This window comes from Moschus berezovskii, chromosome 16 (assembly GCF_049115385.1).
Source record: "Moschus berezovskii isolate FMDL1 chromosome 16, NW_MosBer_1.0, whole genome shotgun sequence".
NCBI lineage: Eukaryota > Metazoa > Chordata > Mammalia > Artiodactyla > Moschidae > Moschus > Moschus berezovskii.
In genome coordinates, this window is record NC_142475.1 from 18,952,790 (window position 1) to 18,975,130 (window position 22,341).

Below are 22,341 nucleotides of genomic sequence, written 5' to 3' on the forward strand. Positions count from 1 at the left end.
GGTAGAATACTTATTTGCATCTATACTGTGATTCCAGGAGAAGGCAATGGCACGCCACTCCAGTACTCTTGCCTAGAAAATCCCATGGATGGAGGAGCCTGGTGGGCTGCAGTCTGTGGGGTCGCTGAGGGTAGGACACGACTGAGCGACTTCACTTTCATTTTTCACTTTCACACATTGGAGAAGGAAATGGCAACCCACTCCAGTGTTCTTGCCTGGAGAATCCCAGGGACGGGGGAGCCTGGTGGGCTTCCGTCTTTGGGGTCACACAGAGTCGGACATGACTGAAGTGGCTTAGCAGCAGCAGCAGCAGCATACTGTGATTCCAAATACTGGGTTGGCTTAAAAGTTCATTTGGATTTTTTGCAAGATGTTACAAGAAAAATTGTAATACTTGATGAGTAAGCTTAAGAGATGGATAATTTTTTTTCTTTTTGTAATGTCTTAATATTATCTATTTTATGTGATAAATTAAAATTGTGTGAAAAAAAATTACCTCCCTAGCATTAGCCAGAATTGTCTTTCTGTTGAGAAATAGGTGCATACTGACACATTCAAGCTTTTCTTCCATTCTAGCGTTCAGGCACTCATTGGAATTGACCTTAGTCTAGGAGCAGAAACCATTATTGGCTTAACTTTCTTTTTCTTGAGAATATTTTGTCCCTGGGCCATTTCATTTTGTGTATGAGACAAAGCAGTTATACAACCAGAACTTTTTAGTTGGTGTTTTTGACGCCAACTAAATATGGGTAGCAGAATACCCCCTAGTTCTTTTTCTTAGAGTGAATTACATTAAAATTTAACATTCTCATCTTGTCTTACTTGTCTGATAGGAAAAAGACACAAAGATGAAAGGAAGAATGCTATAATTTATTAAGACATGAGTGCCAGCCCCTAGTTTTATTTTTTAATTCCCAAGAACATGGTGATTTGTGTATTTACAGTCTTTGTAAATACATGGTATATTTTGAAGGTCAGTAGTCACACCTTTAGGAGAGAGGGGATGGCTGAGTTAAATTGCTCGTTTGCTGCTGTGATTCTGGCTTCAGCCCTGTGTCAAAGCTGACAGCCTGACCTGTTCTCTTGGCAAGATTTCTCTAAAATACGCAAAGCTGTAAATGAATCTTCAGAGGAAAACTGACCAAATGTGACGGCTCATGACTGTCTGTGCCCTCACTTGCCCCGTCTGTGTCCTGAGCGGGACTCCTAGCCTGTGGCTGAGCAGAAGGAAAGTGTAGTCTTTCCCATTTGTTGGTTTCAGCAGTTTGCAAAGCAGCCCAATCAGCGTCCCCTGGGGCATCAGGAAAGTTAAGTCCTGCTGTCCTTGAAGAGCCTCAGGCTTTCCCTGTGGCTTTGGAGTCAGAATGTAGGGGGTCAGTGAGGGAGCCTGCCTGAGCCCCGGTGACAAAGGAACACACTGTTCTGTGCATTGGGACAGTGCGTGAATATCCAGTGGTTGATCAACGTGCTTGGCTGAAGGAAAAGAGTACCTGCGGTAGCTGGTCAAGACTAGAAAGGCTGCCTTTTCTTAGGAGAGTTAGGAGTTTTGGGGGATGAGTCCAGAGGCAGGAGGGAAGAGGGCAGAGCTCTGATGTTGGAAGTGGGTAAGGGACAGGGCTTGGTGAGCTTCGACAGGCCAAACGAGCTGGCCCAGTCCTCCCATAAGGGAGCAAGATGGAAGGGAGGAAGGCAGCTGATGGTGTGATGCTCAGTAACCGCTACTGCCATGGACCTGGCAAAGTCAGCCGCGTGGCAGCCCTTCAGCTGCAGGACAAGCAGCCGGCTAGCTTTCACTGCCAGCCCACATGTCCCCTACTCCCTCACTGTCTCACTGATTCATGCGTGGGTTGAAATATTCACCAGATGGTTATCAAAAACTCATAGGAGAGCATTGTTACTGAGTCCATGCTCACTCCGCTCCCCGCACGATAGGCCAGTAAATCAGAGACGAGGAACGTGGAGACAAGGAATACGACATTATTCAGAAAGCAAGCAGACCAAGAAGGTGATAGACTCATCTCCAAATGACCATCTTCTCTGGGCCTGGATGCCAGTTTCTGTTATAGAACAGAGATGGGGAGGGGGTGAGGAAGTAAAATAAAAAGGTCATAAGTCTTGCAAGTATCTCCTGGAATGGCCAGCCTGAGGGGGGAGGTGGGATGGGGACAGGTGGTGTTAATATCTTCATTTTTTGTAAAATTCGGGCAGAGGGGCAGGGTTCCCCAGGCAGGCCTTTTAGTAAACAAAAGCAACTGGGGGAAGCAAAAGTTAAAGAAACAGATTCACCATGGAGTCAGATTTTGTTGTCCCCTGAAACAGCATGACCCCAGCATGCAGGTACTATGGAGGTCTTTGGTTTCTTTCTCCTTTCATTAAAACCCAGAAGATCCAACCAGTCCATCCTACAGGAGATCAGTCCTGGGTGTTCATTGGAAGGACTGACGCTGAAGCTGAAACTCCAATACTTTGGCCACCTCATGCAAAGAGTTGACTCATTGGAAAAGACCCTGATGCTGGGAGGGATTGGGGGCAGGAGGAGAAGGGGATGACAGAGGATGAGATGGCTGGATGGCATCACCGACTCGATGGACATGAGTTTGGGTGAACTCCGTGAGTTGGTGATGGACAGGGAGACCTGGCGTGCTGTGATTCATGGGGTCGCAAAGAGTCAGACACGACTGAGCGACTGAACTGAACTGATGCATGGTGCCTTTTGTCAAGAACCCTTGAAAATAAGTGATAGAGGAGCTTGGGAGAAATTGTGGGATGCGTAGGCATCATTCCTCTGGATCATGTGTGCTTGGCAGGTATCAGCCTTCCTCAAGGCAACGTGAACCCAGGGAGGACATCCCTTCTCCCTCACACCCTCGAGAACCGTCTCCCTGACTTGTGGCTTGTAAACCACCTCTGCCCAAATCACAGGCGTTCTTGATAAGAATTCAGGTTCCCAAGGTTCATTCCAGGTCTTTTGAATTAAAATCTCCAAAGGGGAGCCTTGGAATTTGTGCTTATGAGTTCTCCAGATCGTTTTCATGTATTCTGAAGTTTGAGAACACAGTCTGAAAATTAAATTTGTGCAATAAGCACTAGGGCCGACTGGGAAGAAACGGTGGGTCCTCCTGTGCGAGGAGGAGGAGAAATGGCAGTGCGGGGAGGTGACGGGGACAGTGCGGTAGAGGCTGCTCAAGAAGCCAGGAGGACACTTAAGAGATGGTTGCTTCTGGTTCTGGATCACCAGTCCCCTTCACAGAGAGCTGTCCATTACCCTACCTGGGTAGTGAAGCAGGGCGGATGTATTATACCACATTTAAAGAAAGCAGCAAAAAACCAAGTCAACATCAAGCACTTTCCCTCAAATCTAGTCTTGGGTCCAGTGCTATGGCCCAGCCTCCCTGGCTTATGTGGGTCCCTCTGTATACATCTAAATAAACAGTCCATTATGAGCATAACCCAGTGCTCCAATGCCACACTGAAACTTGGGGCATGAGGAGGAAACGTCTTACCTTCATTGCCTTGTGTTTAAGAAGAAAGGATACAATACAAACATAGACATTAAAAAGTTTAAGAGGAAAAAATTCCCCATGGAAATCTCAGCTAATGACTAATATGACTCATTCCTGAAGAGTTCCAGGTAACGAGCTCTGTCGTATAACTAAATCTGGGCTTGGTGGCATCCTGGAAACTGGCACGAGCCTTTGAGAAAGTTTACATAGAGGGTTTCGGTCTCCACACAGTTCTCACCCAAGTGGCTGTGGCAGGGACATTGATGAAAATGGATAATGTCTTTAAATCCGATTCGGCCTGTTGCCATTCTGACCACCTAAAGAAGTCTCTTTCCCTTCTGGCCAGAACACCTCCTATAGCCAGAAACACCTCCTAGGGCTAGGTGACATTTCCTGGCCTGAAGATAGTTGACTCCTAGATTTTTGTGGTCATGGGACCAGGGTAGCCGAAGTCTCTTTGGGAAATAAACAAAGGCCTGGGCTTACTGCCTAGAACTTGCTTCCCTCCCCTTACCAAAGTATAACTGTCTGCAATCAGCTCACCTGTGGACTGGATGGGATTGGTTACTTACAGGCCCTGTGCCAAGGCGTTTCTAAGCAATGATTTTCAGATCTTGCTAAAATATTTCCTTAGTGTCTAAAGCAAGGTTTGCCTTTGAGCTATAGGTAATCTGATCAGACTGATTTGAGCTAGGAATAGTCAGATTTCTAATTTTAGTTCATTAACGTCTAAGAATTAACCCTAGGAGACTGTTGAAGAGGTTAAATTTGTATTAAACACACACAGATTTGTATTAGACACATACAAATGATTGAACAGATTTGTCTTTTTTAAGAGACAGTGTAATGTCTTAGGAAAGTCTGTGCATCACGTAATATATTTCCATCGCTTGTGCCTGACCTACAGTAAGTCTGCTGTTTTGTTCCACAGGTGTATTACAACACGGATGATGAACGAGAAGGGTAAGACACTCAGGCTTTTCACTTCAACACCCAAAGTCAGTTCCTGTCAGCAGAAATGGGTTTCCAAGCACAGGGTAATGGGACAGGGAGTGGGAACGTCCTTTCAGCCCCAGACTCAGAGACAGGGAAGCCTTGACTCCAAGGACTGTCTGGGAGAAGCCTGGGGAGTACCATTCTCCTTCCAAGTTTCTCTCTTTTTTATTTTTATTTTTGGCCACCCCTCACAGCTTGTGGGATCTTCCCCGACCAGGGATCGAACCTGTGGCCCTTGCATTGGAAGCACGGAGTCTTAACCACTGGACTACCAGAGAAGTCCCCAAGTTTCTCTTTACCCTTCTCTCCTCCCTATGATCTGCCTTCGAAGTGGTACATCTCTTTGATTCCCCCCCTTTCGCTGCTAATCCAGTTACTGAAATCTTCAGCCCCAACACAGGATCGAGTTGAGCTCAAGGCAGGAGCCAAGGGGACAGCCTGTCCTCCTTTCAGTGCTACTGGACTGCCCTCCCCACCCCGCACATCCCTCATGCTGGAGAGTGAGCTGCCTGGGCTGGTGGTGAGGCTGGTTTAGATGGGAGCTGGGAAGACTGAGAACCTCGTCAGTGTCTTCAGGACTGTAGGGAAGAAAGGGTTTACACAGGGTCACTGAAGGCTCCCAGTGTCTTGGGCATCAAGTCGCTGCATAGTGCTTTTCTGTTCATTAACTCATTGTGTAGACTCCTGGAATTTTGGAGGCAAAACGGAACCTTCAAGGTTGTTTAGCTGATCCTATTCCCAGGCAATACAGCACAATATACCACATCCTTGATAGGGGGTCAGCCAACTTCTACTTGAATATTCCCAGTGATGGGAATATTCTGAATATTCTCATTGTAGGAGATAGCTCATGACACTATTGGACAGTTCCAGCTCCAAAATGTTAGTTTCTTGAACCGATGTTGCCTTCTTTTGACTCTGCATTGGCTGTAGTTCTTTCTGGATAAGTCTCAACCTTTCCTCCTCATTCACATGTCATTTTACCTCTCAACATCTTAATTCTTCCGCCAGGGGGTAACACCAGATTTGTTACTGGTCTCCTTAAAATTGGCTCTCAGAAGTACACGTGTTCTGAACCACATGAGTTGGAGGTTATATTGAGATCCTTCCTTCCTGCCACCTGGATGCTGTGTGTCTCTTTAAAGCAGTCTAGAACTACATTCATTTTTCATCATGTTACACCACTTACAACTAAAATCTTGGTTTGCACTAATTACATGTGTATAACTAAACTCTCTAGATCACTGTTTTTCAAACTGTGGTCAAACCAGGGCTTCCCTATTCTTAGGCAATATTTCCTTGTGCAACATTTCAAAATGAAGTCAAGTGGAGCAGACAGTCCTGGGTTCTTTTCCAAAGCACAGCTTGGCAAACTGTAGCCTACGGGCCAAATTGAACGCCCCCTGCCGCCCCCGCCCCACCACAGCGCGCCACTTCTTTTTATACTGTCTGCATATTTTCAAATGGTTGAGAAAGCCCAAAAGAAGAATAATATAAAATTATGAGATTCAAGTGCACACAGTCACATTTAATTGGCACGCAGCCACATGAACGCCTCCGAGTCTTGTCTCTGGCTGCCTTGGTGCTTCAATAGCAGAGCTTCAGCCGAGCTCAGTGGAAAGACATTTTTGTAGTTGCAGCAGAGACTGTCTAGCCTGGAAAGCCTACTTACTTTCCAGCAGAAGTGTGCCACCCTCTGTCCTAAAGGATCGAGAATCTCAAAAGAGCCTAATAATTCCCTAGTTGGTCAGAAGCAGAGCCTCATCCAGGATCTGACCTCCTAATTCTGAGTTCCAAATTTTGTAAATACCTAGTTAGATTATTCTTCTTATCTTGGTACAGAGGTCATATATTCCAGCGGCAGGAATGAGCAGAAACAAGTAGCACCGATCAGTTCTACTCAGTTCACTTGGTTCACAAAGGACAGGGTGGCGTCATGGACGGAACGATGACTCTGAGCCAGGGAAGCCCACGTTCTCCTCCTCGGCTGCTGCTCCCCGGTGGGAAGCCTGGGGCCAGGTCCCTGACCTCTGGACTTTGGTGTTCTCCATTGTAAAAGGAGGATTTTGTAGAAGAGGATCTGTGAGATCGCTCATGAGGAAACTGAGGATCAGGGGATCTAGTCTCCATCTCCATCTGACCCCTAGTTCCTGGAAAACCCTTCTTGCCTTGATCCTCTGTCTACACTCGTCCCCACTGGGATGCCCACGTTCCAGTCTTCCATGAGGTCCCCTCAAGTCTTGCATTTCTGTGGCTCACACACTGCATTCGGGATACAGGGTTTCTTGGTGAATTTGGGCATCCTTAAGTCTGGAAAAACAGTGATTTCCCTCCAAGAACTTACCATCACCTGATGCATGGGACACTCAGACCACAATCCTCTCTAAGAATTTCTCTTATTTTTGCTTCTCAAAGGCATGCCACTATCTCCTTTGGGCCCATCTTGAATAATCTCCTCAAAGGCTGGTAGGTAGGTTTAGTCCCTAAGTTGCATCCGACTCTTGCAACCCCATGGACTGTAACCCACTAGGCTCCTCTGTCCATGGGCTTCTCCAGGCAAGAATACTAGAGTGGGTTGCCATTTCCTTCTCCAGTGGATCTTCCCCAACCAGGGATCGAACCCGTGTCTCCTGCATTGCAGGCAGACTCTTTACCGATGTGTCACCAGGGAAAGCTTAAAGACTGAGTCTAGGAAAATGAAAGCCAGAAGAAAACAAATGTGGAGCCCGGCAAGTCTGAATTTGGTTCCATCGCAGCTCAGAGAGTCAGCCCTCCAAAGTGACTTCACTCATCAGCCTCTGAATGACTGGAGCAGAGGGCCATGCCTTTCCTCTCATGATGCTGCCAGACCACACCCTGAGTGTGGTTGCAGTGTTGCTGAGCAAGAGGCAGTTCTGGGTGGTAATCTTCCACCCAGAACACTTTGGCCAAAATTCAATGCACTTTGGAGATGTTAGAGTTTTAACCAATCACCAGTGAGTACATTTAATCAACGTAATATTAAACCTAAGTATTCATCATGCTGTGTTCATCAGCACAAAATCACATTCTTCTAGAATTCTGCCCTGTTTCACTTAAAGGAGCAATTTCCTGGAGGACCAAGCACTTTTCTTTGATAAGGTCCTCAGGGATGCTAAGCAAACCATGAGATGTAGGATATGGTGGACTGTTCTTAACCACACATACACAGGTGATTACAAATATAGGACAATTTCCCCAGCAGAATATGAAAACATAAATGAAAGCTTTTGGGCCACCTTGAATAGGTAACCTTTTTTGAATATAGCCAAAAGAATCAATGCTCTGTTGACACTTTTTGTTGTTGTTGTTGTTAATTTACTTTGTTTAACGTGCATTTAAAAAGTAACGTAATTTAGAAATATCGCACATTTTGTGAAACTTTTATTCGAATTCTTTGCGATTCATGACATCAGTATCTTTCTCATCCTTCAAGCTACTTTTTATATCATCTCATACTATTTATCAAGGCAATTCTTTGCTACCTTCAAAGTTGAGATACAGAACTTTTATTTATTTATTTATTTTGGGGAACTTTTAAATCTGTATATACGGGATTGTCTTTAGAAATTCTATCCTAAGCCACACATATTGATTCTTGAAATATTAGAGTTATATACGTGACCCCCACCATGTTGCCTCTTATTTTTAAATTTTGTTTTTAATTAAACCCTTTTATTTCAAGATAATCGTTGCACATGCAGCTGTAAGAAGCCCACCCACTTTTCTTTTTTTTTTAATTTTTTTTTGCCACACTGCACAGCCTGCAGGATCTTAGTTTCCCCAACAGGGATTGAATCCAGGCCCACAGCAATGAAAGCGCCAAGTCTGAACCACTGAACTACCAGAGAATTCCCAGGACCATCTCCTTTCAACTGATATATTTTTATTTTTACTGTTAGATATTGCAGTTATAAAAATCCACCCAGTAATATTCAAATCTGCATCAGATACACAAGGGAGATTTTTAGAAAATATTTAAGAAAATGAAAATCATCTTTACCATCCCTCAGAGTAGCAGATTTTTATCAGTTTCTTATATTAGTTCCGGTTATTCTTGTATACTAGTTAGCCATTTTGCAAATTGGAAGATTTGAACTAAATACTCATGAAACAGCTCTGCCTCCTTTTATAAATTTAACCTACATTTACCCTTTCTGTTGCTCGTCATTCCTTTATTTCTGTTTTTCTTTGAGGTCCTTTTCCATTATTTTTTTATTGTGTTGATTTCTTTCTTCTTTCTTTACTTTTAATGGGAGAATAATTGCTTTCCAATACTGTGCCGGTTTCTGCCACATAGTAACATGAGTCAGCCATAGGTGCACATGTGTCCCCTCCCTCTGGAACCTCCCTCCCATCTCCTCCCCCATCCCACCCCTCTAGGTTGTCACTAAGTACTGGTTTGAGCTCCCTGATTTATACAGCAAGTTCCCACTGGCTGTCTGTTTTACATGATAACGTGCGTGCCTCCATGCTCCTCTCTCAGTTCAGCCCGCCCTCCCCTCCCCCACTGTGTCTGCAGGTCTGTTCTCTGCGTCTCTGTCTCCACTGCAGCCCTGCAAATAGGTTCATCAGTACCATCTTTCTGGAGTCCATATATATATGACATCTGTTTTTCTGACTTACTTTACTCTGTATAATAGGCTCTAGGTTCATTCACCTCAATTAGAACTGACTCATGCATTCCTTTTCATGGCTGAATAATATTCCATTGTATATATGTACCTCAACTTCTTTATCAATTCATCTGTTGATAGAAATCGATCAATGTGATACACCATATTAACAAAGTAAAAGATAAAATCGTTTGATAATCTCAATAGATGCAGAAAAAGCTTTTGACAAAATTCAGCATGCATTTATGATAAAAACTCTTTAAAAAATGGGCATAGAAGGAACCTACTTCAACATAATAAGGCCATATATGATAAACCCTTAGCAAACACTATTCTCAATGGTGAAAAACTGAAAGCATTTCCTCTAAGTTCAGGAACAAGACAAGGTTGCTCACTCTCGCCACTGCTTTTCAACATAGTTTTGGAAGCCCTAGCCACTGCAGTTAAAGCAGAAAAAGAAATAAAAGGAATCTGGATTGGAAAAGAAGAAGTAAAACTCTCACTGTTTACAGATGATATGATACTATACATAGAAAACCCTAAAGATACTATCAGAGAATTACCAGAGCTAAATCGGTGAATTTAATAAAGTCACAGAATACAAAATTAATACACAAAAGTCACTTGCATTCCTATACACTAACAATGAAAAATCAGAAAGAGAAATTAAAGAATCAATCCCATTTACCATTGCAACAAAAAGAATAAAATACTTAAGAATAAACCTACCTAAGAATACAAATGGCAACCCTCTCCAGTATCCTTGCCTGGAAAGTATCATGGACAGAAGGGCCTGGTGGGCTGCAGTCCATGGGGTCGCAAAGAGTCGGGTACGACTGAGCGACTAACACTTACTTACTTAAGAATACAAAAGCTTTTCCATTATTTATTTATTTGGCCACATGGCATGGGAGAGCTTATTTCCCTCACCAGCAATCAAACTGGGGCCCCCTGAATTGGAAGTGCAGTTTCTTAACCAACTGGACCGTCAGGGAATTCCCTCACAATTTTTTAATTTTTAATTTTATTTACTTTTAAGCTTTTTATTTTATATTGGGGTACAGCAGATTAACAATGTTGTAATAGTTAATTACAACATTCAGCCATACATATATGTATATTCAGCCATACATATATGTATATTCACTCTCCCCAACTTTCCCTCCCATTCAAGCTGCCACACAATATTGTACACGCTGCTGTATTAAAATGCATAATCAGCAAGACCCACTGTATAGCACATGGAACTTTGCCCCACTATTTTTAAAAAACTGAAATATAGTTGGTTTACAATGTTGAGTTAGTTTCTGGTATTTGCAAAGTGATTCAGTTATGCATGGGCTCCTTTTCCTGTTGCCAGAAGAATTCTGTTTAATTGTTCTTTCATTGTGGAACTTTTGGCAAAGGAGTCTTTCATATTTGTTTATTTGCTGTAAGCATTTTAATTTGGTCATCATTTTTCTAGAGTATTTTTGTTTCATTGTCTTTGTCTTGTGCCGCTTAAGAATCTGACAAAGACCTAGGAAGGAATACTGCAGTGTCTGGCTCACTTCTCTTGCTTCTCTTCTCTCTGGAAGTTTTCCCATTAGTCCTGAATACCTTTGCACTCCTAAATACCAATTTCTGTTTCTCTAACACCATGAGATTGCCCAAAGCTGTGCAGGCTTCTTTGCCCTTAAGTATGTTCCTCTGCTGGGATCACCATCCTCTGCTTCCAGTTGAGAAATGGCAAAAGCTTCAGGGGAAAGCAGCTCTCTGACTGTCAGCCCACCTCGCTGCATTTTTCTCCTCTGGGATCTTAGCTGTCAGGTTCTGGCTGACTCAACAGCAGTTTCCAATACCTTCAATAAGATTAAATATTAATATATATATATATACACACACACACACACAGTTACTTACGTTTCTCTTGGCTGGAACTTTGCTTGGTTTGCCACAACTGCAACATCTTAGCCACAAACAGAAATATCTGTATTTCCTCTTAAAATGATCCTTCTCGGGCCTGCTGACCTAATTATTTACTGCTTTCAATTGTAAGCTCTTAACTACCATAATTGTTACTAAATATATGTGGGGTTTGTTTGCTTTTTGACTTTGGTTTGTTTTTGCTGACTGTGTCAGATGAATTCTACCAAGACCCTGACCCAGCATTGATTAAAGTCATTTGGAGATGATAGATTCTTCCCCAAAGAGTGATTTATTGTTGCAAATAAATTGAGATTCTACTCCATTATGTGAGAGCCTTTGTGAGGACTTGAACCTAAAAGGACCTCCGCTTTTCTGAGGCTAATCACGGGTCGTGGTGGTGTTAGTCTCTCATTTGTGTTCGACTCTTTGTGATCCCATGGACTGTAACCCACCAGGCTGCTCTGTCCATGGGATTCTCCAGACAAGAATTCTGGGGTGCGTTGTCATTCCTTTCTCCTGGGGATCTTCTCGACCCAGGGATTGAACCTGGGTCTCCCACACTGCGGGCAGATTCTTCACCATCTGAGCCACCAGGGAAACTAACAGAGGGTAGGGACATTCATTTATTTAGGGCGGTTGTGGTCATCAGCCTACGCAGGCCGTGAGCAGAGTTGTGAACTAGGGAAACTATGCCTCCATGGTGCGGGCAGCTACTTTCTGTGTTTTATTCTGACACCTCCTCACTAGGTACTGAGGTCTAGTGTGACTCAGCCTGACAGGTAGGGCTCAACACTGCCAAGTATGTCCAGAGACACAGGCTTCAGACCCAGGCTCCTTCCCAGTTTTTTTCTGATGAAACAGCTATCCTTTGTGTATGCCTCAGGGACTTGCTCTCCCTGAAACTGACCCCATAAAACAACGGCTTCATGCGTTGCTGGGTCTGGAGTCCCTCCACACGTTAACCTAACACACTGTGCCCGAAAGGCGTGGGTTGAAGGATGAAGATTGGTGTCAGACAAAGCACCTTCTCCTTGTTCTCATCCTTTTGTGGTCCAATCTACTGCAATTGAACAGGACATCGGGAGACCTGAAATCTGTGCTCTTTCCAGCTGTCAACTGGGCAGTCATTTCTGCCCTTCTTTTCTCACCTTGCCTTGAAAAGAAATGAAACCGCTGAATTCAGATCACACAAGCTATTGGCTCCCACTGGGTTTATAGATTTGGAAGTGTGAAAAAGCATTTCTGAACTCCTAAGAGAAATGTGGTTTATCCAAGATGTTATTTTAATGACAAAGTTTGTCATGGCTCAGAGTGGGATGCTGTCAGAAGTCAACAGAACTGGAAAAATATAAATAAATCTTCCTTGGCGAGAAAAAGAAAATCACTCGTTAAGGAACCCTGACACAGCATGAGTGTCTGGTGATGTTTCAGGCTGTTTACCCATTATTAACCTCCTGGTCACTGACTGCCATGTCAATGAATTTTTAATCTTCTGCTCCCAAGGTCATGGTCAGTCCAGATTCAAGACATGACAGAATAATGTGACCCACTTTTATGATTTTAAAGAAAAGTGAGGGGAAGGTAGAGGGAACAGGGCTCTAAAAACTCATTACCACCTTCAACTGGGACTTGAGGTTGAGTTTTTCCTCTCGCTCTTTCCATAGATTGATTACCATGGGATAAAACAGAATGCTGACTCTAAGTATCATTTCTCATACCCTCACTCTTCGTCGTCTCAGCTTTACTGGGCACTTTATCGTGAGGTTGTCCCTCAGAGCTGGGTTCTCGGAACAGCCCGATGCCCTGTTTAGCCGCATTGCCCGGCATAAGACACGACAGCTGTGCCTTAGTTTGGTCATCGCTGAACAGGGGTAAGATTAGTTCTCGCCCTGCTGGCTCACAGAGTGTTCAAGAGACTTAACTTACCAAGGAGATGAAAAGTGCTTTATAAAACGTGGTCTTCTTAAGGGCTGGTAAACATAATTTTGGACCACCTAGAGCAGCAGTCCCCAACCTTTTTGGCCCCAGGGACTGGTTTTATGGAAGACAATTTTCTGTGCAGCTTGGAGGAGGGGGGATTGGTTTCAGGATGGTTCAAGCGCATTATACCTATTGTGCACTTTGTTTCTATTATCATTATATCGGCTCCACATCGGATCATCAGGCATTAGATTCCAGAGTTTGGGGACCCCTGATCTAGAGTGTGATCTAGTTGGCTTCCCTGGTAGCTCAGTTGGTATAGAATCCGCCTGCAATGCAGAAGACCCCAGTTTGATCCCTGGATTGGGACGATCCCCTGAAGAAGGTATAGGCTACCCACTCCAGTATTCTTGCCTGGGGAATTCCATGGACAGAGGAGCCTGGCGGGCTACATGGGGTTGCAATGAGTCAGACACGACTGAACGACTTTCACAGTCTCAGATATAGAGTGTGAGATGGTCAATTAAAGCCTTGTTGGTTTAATCATTTAAACCATTAGAACAATAGAAATGCTGTTTGGACAGTTTTATCCCATGTACTCTTTCTACCACTGGATCCCACCATTAGTTCGACTTGAGGATTGATGAAATAAAAACTTCTTAATGACAGTGAGAAGGAAATGGCACCCCACTCCAGCACACTCGCCTGGAAAATCCCATGGACGGAGGAGCCTGGTGGGCTGCGGTCCATGGGGTCGCTAAGAGTCGGACACGACTGAGCGACTTCACTTTCCCTTTTCACTTTCACACATTGGAGAAGGAAAGGGCAACCCACTCCAGTGTTCTTGCCTGGAGAATCCCAGGGACGGGGAGCTGGTGGGCTGCCGTCTATGGGATCGCACAGAGTCGGACACGACTGAAGCGACTTAGCAGCAGCAGCAATGACAGTGATGCCAGCAGAGGTTTGGTTTTGGAACAGAGTTTTATATTATTAATATCTTGGAAGCTTGGGATTGATACGATGTCAGTCTGCAATGCAAGAAGTTTTTCCAACTTTAGCCCTTAATTTGGACCAGAGAGGTAGTTTGGACCATTTGCTATGTGATGGTAAATGGGAACTTTGAGCTCTTTCAGATTGTCTGCCTTCTGTACTATTTCTCCCCATCTCTTCTCCTCAGATCTCTCCCTCGTTCATTTTCATGATCATCATGACACATCTCTAAGAACACTTCAGTTGTTCTTACAGTGTATCAGGCAACTCTGAGTGCTTCACATATGTTGAATACATGTACTTCTCTCAACAGCCTCCTTTTAAAGACAAGCAGTCTGAGTCTCAGGGCAGTTGAAGGACTTGTCCGTGTTTACATAGCTAGTAGATTGCAAAGCTCGGGGTTATTATTTTTTTAATTTTTATTGAAATATGCTTTATTTATTGTGTTGTTAGTTTCAAGTGTCCAGCAAAGTGATTCAGTTATATATATATAATTTTTCAGAATCTTTTCCATTATAGGTTATTACAAGATCTTGAGTAGAGTTCCCTGTGCTACACAGTAGGTCCTTGCTGGTTATCTATTTTAGATTTTAATCGCAAGCTCCTAATTTATTGCCCCCCCTTTCCCCTTTGGTGGCCATAAGCTTGTTTTTTATGTCTGTGAGTCTGCAAAGCAGGGGTTTAAATCACGGTGGTCTGCACCCAGAGTTCATGTCTTAACAATATTGCTGAGCTGCCCATCTATCATTGCCTGGGTCCAGGAATCCCCAGAGAGGTTAAAGTTTTCTGAAAACCTACACCTGCTCTCTTGAGGGCTTAAAGGACAGTAAGACTCCATGCGGGACCATTTGCTCGGTGTTGTGGTCAGTTTGGGTTGCTATAGCAAGATACCATAAACTAGGTGGCTCAGATAGCAGAGGGTGCATCTCACAGTTTGAGAGGCTGGAAGTCTCTAGAAGGAGAGGCTGGAAGAGATCAGAATGCCAGTGTGGCTGCCGTCTGGTGAGGACCTTCTTCTGGCCTGCAAACCACCCTCTTGCTATGTCCTCACATGGCAGAGAGAGGGCATCCGCTCCTTAAAAGATGCTCCCATCATGGGGGACTCGACCCACAGGGTCTAATTGCCCCTGAATGCCCCCACCTCTGAATACCCTTCTCCTGGGGCTCGGGTTTCAGCCTCTGAGTCTGAGGGGACACACGTGCCGGCTGTGACTCTCAGCAGCGACTACTGTTCTTCCGGGTTCCTTTCTCCTGAACAGCTCTCCCTTCCTTAGAAGGCCCACAATAGACAGGGACTTTGGGAGGAAATGTAGAGCTACCAGAACTTGCTGACTGGGGACCTGTGGGCCCTCAGGAAGGGGGATTGAAACCCTCTCCTGGAGGAAGGGAGGCTGGGTCTAGGAACCCTCCACCACTGCAGTCTCCTCTGTCGCAAGCTGACGGAGCCGTGGAACCGCAGGATCTGAGGGCAACCTCGTAACTGAGACCCAGTGAGGCAGGTCTGGGGACTTCCCAGGTGGCACCAGAGGTAGAGAGCCTGCCTGCCCACGCAGGAGACATAAGAGATGTGGGTTCGATCCCTGGGTTGGGAAGATCCCCTGGAGGAGGACATGGCCACCCACTCCAATATTCTTGCCTGGAGAATCCCATGGACAGGGGAGCCTGGCGGGGTCGCAGAGAGTCGGTCACGACTGAAGCGACTTAGCACGCACACATTGAGGGAGGCCCGTGTGCTTTCCAGACAGAGGTCATGCTGTGCCCTCGGGGCTGGTGAGAGGCTGCAGGACGCCCAGACGCTAGCTAGATGGGAGGGGCTGGGTACCTTGGAGGCCATACAGACACAGGGCTCACATCGCCTCCCTAGGCCTAGACATTTGAGCAGGAAGCAGGTGAGGTGCAGGACAGAATGGGTGAAACCCAGGGGTCTCCCCTGGCAGATCCATATTTAGGACAAGGAGAATGTCTCGGGGCCACGTGGTAAAGATATTGGGGTGTGTGTTCTGCCCCACACGCCCACTCGGGCCCTATGACCCGAAGGCAGGAGGTTGATGCATGGATCCAGTTGTGACAAGGGATGGTATACACAACGGGAGAAGATTTTTGTTGGCACCCTGCCTACTTTACTGAATGAACACTTTCTCATCTTTTCCAGCAGCAGTGTCCTTGTGAAACGGATGTTCAGGCCCATGGAAGAGGAGTTTGGTCCAGCGCCCTCTAAGCAGATGAAAGAAGAAGGGATGAAGCGAGGTACCTCTCCTCCTGGGGCCCTGCCCTCCTTAGCCTGGCTCTCATGAGGAAGAGTGGGGGACGGTTCACCCAGAAGAGCTCACGTTCCGTCCGGGCCCTGCGGTTCCGTGCTGGCCTGGAGATGCTCTTATTGACACAGGAAGTCCACAGTGTCCTCCTTTGCTTTCAACCTTGCCTCTTTAAACACCCTAAGCAAACATTTATTCTTTCTGGGCGCTGGTTCTTTCCTTTACCATGAGGGCAATGTAATGAATATATATGACTCATCCAGCAGTGAGATAGAAACTTGAAAAGAAACCCGCGCTGTGTTTGACAATAACCTCCCATAAGTACCAAGAGCTGAGACTTGTTCAGTAGACGCCAATGATCGATCACGGTACAAGTAAATGAACCTATTTTCTGTGACATCACAGCTTAACTCATTTTCTGTCGGTCAAGGATATTATTCCACTTCACCAAGAGGGTGAGAAAGGAAGCACGGGCATGTTAGTGTCTTGCTCAGCATCTCAGTGCTTTGCTGACCCACTGTCCTTCCTGGGAGTAAGAGGAAGGGGTGAAGGGGGCGGCACACCACCCCCCCCCCCACTCCGCTGTAGCCAACACCAACAGCTTCCAGGACTTTCGGCTTATGCAGCACTGGATTGTTAATGAGGCAGGTTGCTATACGCCCACCATCTGCACAGGCTTGAGGTGTTTGTTATTGAGAATTTTTCCCCCTATTTGTTAAAATGGGTTTGTATGGGGGTAAGAGCATCCCCTCTGCAGCCTCCCTCAGCCTTGTCACATTGAATGACCTTGGGAAGGTCCTCTGCGCATTGGAGTCCTCACTTGTAAAGTGGGGACCCCAAGGATACCTAGTTCACAGAGTGAGGATTGATGAGTTGAAGTATGTAAAGCACTAAACTGCCCAGTGCAGAGGAAGCACTCCATCTTCACTGTTATTAGTTTTATTTTTAGGCCTGGATCTAGTTAAGGCATATTATCGCAATTATGATTGAGTAATGAGCATTTCAGAATTCAAAGAGCATAAATACCTGAGTAGTGTTGATTGCAGTAGTAATATTTAAACCTTTAAAGGGTTTTCAGATTTCCCAGGCTCACCATCAAATATTCGAGTCCATTTTGAGTTCTGTTCCTGCATGCCTTTTGTATGTCATCCTTTAAAATGAGGGCAGTGTTGTATGGAAATCAAGAATCACACAGGCCAAAGTGGTTGCAGCTTAGATCCATAGTTAGTGAGTGTGACTGGTCTAAAGTTTGTGTTTTTCAGATTATTTTGAGGTGGTGAAGTTAGCACAAAAATTGCTGCCAAAATTTGTATTGGGTTGTGACGAGACAGTTATGGCCTTTGAAACATCTCAGTCATAGGGACACATGAGGGCGCTGCAACCTTCCAGCAATAGAGAACTCCCAGGAGTGGCTTTTCTTTGGAAAAGGACTGTGGAGTTCCTGAGCCCCTCCACCAGGAGTTCCCACTCTGAGTTGGGCTTTAATGAGCACAAGGAGCCAGGATCCATGATGGTGCCCACTGTTTGTTAGAAGTTCTCCAGGAGAGGGAGTGACCATAATTATCACCAATGCCACTGGTTGCTGCTTTGTCTTTGTAGCCACTTCTCAGGGTGGCTCCCTTGGAGTCACCAGGGGCTGGCGCCCCATGGCTGGCTGCCTTTGTCTGTAGGAGATCTTGGATGTGTGATAATGGTTATTGCTGTCATTAGCGGAGTGATTATTATCCATAGACACACAGTTAATGAGAGCTGTCTCTCTGGGCAAGCCGTGGGGGTGAGCTGTAAGCCCAGCACTGCCAGTGTGGCTGTCAGCAAGCCCAGCAGGAGACGGTGACACAGTTCAACCTGCCACCACACCCACTTAAACCCTTTCCAGGGACTCCTGCAGCAGGAGTGGCAGCTGCATTATCTCAGGTCCAGTGGAAGTGGTATTCACTTTACTAGAACATGGTTTGGGGTTTCCTTAGGGTACTGGAGATTGCGTTTTTCTGTTGGGGGTCCATGGGAAGAAGTTACAGAACATTCATCTGTAAGAGGCACCGGTGGGGTTTTTGAATTGTTCTGTTTTGTTGTTTTTTACTTTAATTTCTCCCATCTAGTAGTAACCGAGGCCCTGTGGTCTAATTATTGCTCACTGTGCTGCTAACACTGAGTCCTCATACAGTGTCATGAGGTCACTAGGTCATCGTAGCTGAAATGGGGGCTATCCAATATTGGAGATACTGTTCTCCAACCTATTTCCTTGGTATTTTATTTTTATACTTGGTGAAGAGAAGAAACTGCAATGCTTAAGGCTTTATTTTATTCTTTCTGGGGTGTCATGCAGAAACTGACCCTCTGGTTGCAGAAGGAAAATGCGGGCAGAGCCAGTGTGTACCCACAGACACCGCCATTACAATGCAGCAACTTTAATGACGTCCCTGGGGACTGGGTAGGAGGAGAAGAAGGGGTGGGAGTTTGGATTAGGGCCGATTTCATTTCCCAGCTCCAGCTTCATTCTTTCAGGCTGGTGGTGACCGCGGCTCCGTGGGTATCTGACGGTGGTCAGGATCCAGGCTCAGCAGGGCTTCTGACCTGTGCATTCTTCCTGTCGCAGCCAGGTGCATGGGGCTTCAGCCTCGGCTCCTTCCTTCCCTCTGAAGGTAGAAGCAGGAGCCAGGTCATCACCAGGAGGAGGGAAAGAAAGGGCAGGCAGCTCACTGGGCCTGGAGAGTCACATCTGAATAGCACTTCCTAGTTCTTCCCGGGAGCTAAGCCTGGTGCCGTTGCTGTAAGGGTGGGTCTGCAGTGAGGCTTTGCCTCCCTGAGGACCCCTGGGATCCCTGCCATCTCTTGTATTCTGTGCATTGCTGGATTCAGTATGTTAGGTTATAGAGAAACGAGCAGAAAACTGCATGTGCCTTCGCCGAGGGAACCAGCGCCATCACTACAGTTGCTTCATAATGACCCCAGGGATGGAGGAATTGGGGGTGCCGCCTGCGTGCCCGGTGCCCACGGCTGCTGTTTCATTCAACTCTCTCGGCAGCCCCATGAGGGAGGTATCGTCCTCAGCTTGGAGGGGTTGAACGACCAGGGCCCCCCAGCAGGCGGAACCGGGCTCAAAGCCAGATCAGGTTCTCAGCTCCTCCCTCAGCTTGCCTCTGACTCGCCCTGTCTTCCTGCAGCCCTGTTGGTCTGTCCACCTGGGGGTCACTCTCCCTGTCCTCTCTCTCCCACCCTCCTCACCCCCATTGCCTGCGTGGATGCCTCTACACCCTCCATAACTCAGATCTCTCCTTCAGAGTAGCCTTCTGGGAGCCCTACCTCCCCACCTCCTTGAAAAAGCTCAGGCCCTTACAAGCCCCCGCTTGTGGATTTTTTCCTTCATAACTCTGACGCCCTGTCTGCTCATCTGAGGAATGCCTGCCTCTCTAAGTGGACTACGGACTTCTGAAGGGCAGGCTGTGTCTTAACTCATTACTGCAACCCCAACTCCCGTCACACCGCCTGGGGCCTCGGGCCCAGAGGGATATCCAGGAATATTTGTTGAATGATCAAATAAATAGAAGATAGAGGTCACAGAAAGATGGGTCATAAAGAGATCGTGCGCCCACCTTAAAGGAATTCAAGTGTGATGGGTGTGATGTGACAGCATCTTACACCCTACTGTCGGTTTCTTTCATTGAATCCTCGGTAACAGTCCCCAGCCGCAGGTGCCTCGTCACCCGGGTGGGATGTCGTGTGGGTCAGGGGTCGGATAATGGCAGCCTCTGACCCCTGTGTGAGGGGAGCGGTCTGGTCATGGCTTCCCACCCTTCTCTTGCAGTGCTTCTGTACGTGAGGAAGGAGACGGACGACGTATTTGACGCCTTGATGTTGAAATCCCCCACCGTGAAGGGCCTGATGGAAGCGGTAAGCATGAACCCCCTTCAGTCTCCAAGAAACCAGCATGTAGTCTCCTATGGGCTGGAATCCATTTATTAAAAGGCGGTCTTCGAGGTTGGCTCTGGAATGAGCTTTGTAAAAGAAAAAGGAAAAGTGGAGATTTATGGAGACACTGATTTTTAGCCTGTCATGGCTTATTATCTTAAGGAGAAGGAAACTGAAAAACTGCCAATTCCCTGTCAGTTTAAGGCTAATCAGAGTAAAGATGCCATAGAGGAAGGTTAAATTGTGGGTTTCTATTGGTCTCTTTGCAAGAAACCAAATTAGATGTGTTTAATTTCCAAATATGGGCTTCCCAGGCGGCACTAGTGATAAAGAACCTACCTGCCAACGCAGGAGACATAGAAGATGAGGGTTCAATCCTGGGATCGGGAAGATCCCCTGTAGGAGGGCATGGCAGCCCATTCCAGTATTCTTGCCTGGAGAATCCCATGGACAGAGGAGCCTGGTTGGCTATAGTCCATAGGATCTCAAAGAGTCAGACACAACTGAAGCGACTTAGCATGCAACTTCCAAATATGTACAGAACAAAAATAATTAGGAAATGTCTCACCAGCTGTGATAGTGTAATCCAAAATAAATTATGACTTCTTTTGGTTAAGGAAAAAATATATACTGCAGAGTTATAATAATTTAAGTAAGATTCTGAAGTTCTTCCCTCCCTTCTCATCCCCAATTTAATCTAGCATTCACTAACTGGGGACTCAGGAAGATATTTTGCATTTTATTTATGTATTATCTATGTGAATATGGACAGGGAGGCCTGGTGTGCTGTGATTCATGGGGTCGCAAAGAGTCAGACACGACTGAGCGACTGAACTGAACTGATGTGAATATGACTCTACCTTGAATATGATTTCTGACTCCCCTGTACATTTATGTTGCAGAAGATATAGATTTTTTTATTGTGATGGAGTGGAGAAGGAAATGACAACCCACTCCAGTATTCTTGCCTAGAGAAGCCCATGGACAGAGGAGCCTGGCAGGCTACAGTCTATGGGGTCACAAGAGTTGGACACAACTGAGCGACTAAGCACAGCATAGCACATAGTGATGGAGACAACAGGATTGCCAAGGGCCAGTCCAGAGCTTTCGTTAGTCTGGAAAACTGCTACATTGAAACCGCATTTTGGGCTATAAAGTAATATGTCAAAATGTATATATAAAACAGTGCCTGTAAGTGGAATCACGCACTGTGTTGTCTTTTGTGGAGGCTTATTTCACTTAGCATAATGTTTTTGAGGTTCAACTATGTTGTAATATAAACCAGTAATTCATTCTTTTTAATGGATGAGTAATATTCCATTGTATGAGTATACCACATTTCATTTTCCCATTCACCAGTTGATGGACATTTGGATTTTCACCCCCACCTTTAGGCTTTTGTGAATAGTGCTGCCATAAGCATCTGGGTACAAGTGTGTTTTTTTTGAATACTTGTTTTTTCAATTTTTTTGGATATATATGAGGAGTGGAATTGCTAGCCAGACACAAAAGATCTCATTGTATGATTCAATTTTTAAGAAATATCAAGAATAAACAAATCCATAGAGACAGAAAGCAGATTCGTTGTTGCCAGGAGTTCAGTGAAAAGTGAATGAGGAAAGGCTATTTTGTGAGTTTCCTTCTGGGCTGATGAATTGTTCTGAAACTACATAGTCATGATGTTTGCAGAACATCGTGAATGCACTGAAGACTACTGAATTGCACACTTTAAATGATTTAAGTGGGGAATTGTATGACATGTAAAAAAATTATTTGTTCACCTGAAATTTTTTTTAAAAGAGCATAAGAATGTTACCAATGCACACTGCGCCCCCTGTGGTCGGCATTGTTAGGCAAAACAGAGCAGGGCATGGAGGACCACCTTCTAGGAAAACACATGAATGCCCGGCTTGGTAATCTCTTCTGTTCTCAGGATTTGCCACTGGAGTGGCGTTTGTTGTTACTAAATCTGCCCCTATAAAGGGAAAACATGACCAGAAATGAACACAACAATAAGTGTGAGCTCTACCTCTTCAAAAGAACCAAGATTTTTTAAATGACCCTAAAATCACTGGACGGAGAAGGCAATGGCAAGCCACTCCAGTACTCTTGCCTAGAAAATCCCATGGATGGAGGAGCCTGGTAGGCTGCAGTCCGTGGGGTCACTAAGGGTCGGACACGACTGAGCGACTTCACTTTCAATTTTCACTTTCATGCATTGGAGGA

General features: G+C 45.5%; 1 protein-coding gene across 5 annotated transcripts in view; it reads left to right on the forward strand.

Annotated features, from left to right (window-relative positions):
• Nucleotides 1-22,341, forward strand: part of GRHL2 (grainyhead like transcription factor 2) — a 175,193-nt gene that overhangs the window by 138,381 nt on the left and 14,471 nt on the right. For 4 of the 5 annotated variants that reach the window (XM_055432073.2, XM_055432071.2, XM_055432072.2 and 1 more), the window contains exons 12-14: nt 4,435-4,466; nt 16,104-16,198; nt 20,012-20,097. In XM_055432073.2, coding sequence (XP_055288048.1) covers nt 4,435-4,466; nt 16,104-16,198; nt 20,012-20,097 — 213 coding nt within the window. The remainder of the gene's footprint in view (nt 1-4,434; nt 4,467-16,103; nt 16,199-20,011; nt 20,098-22,341) is intronic. The other variant, XM_055432070.2, reaches the window with a different exon arrangement.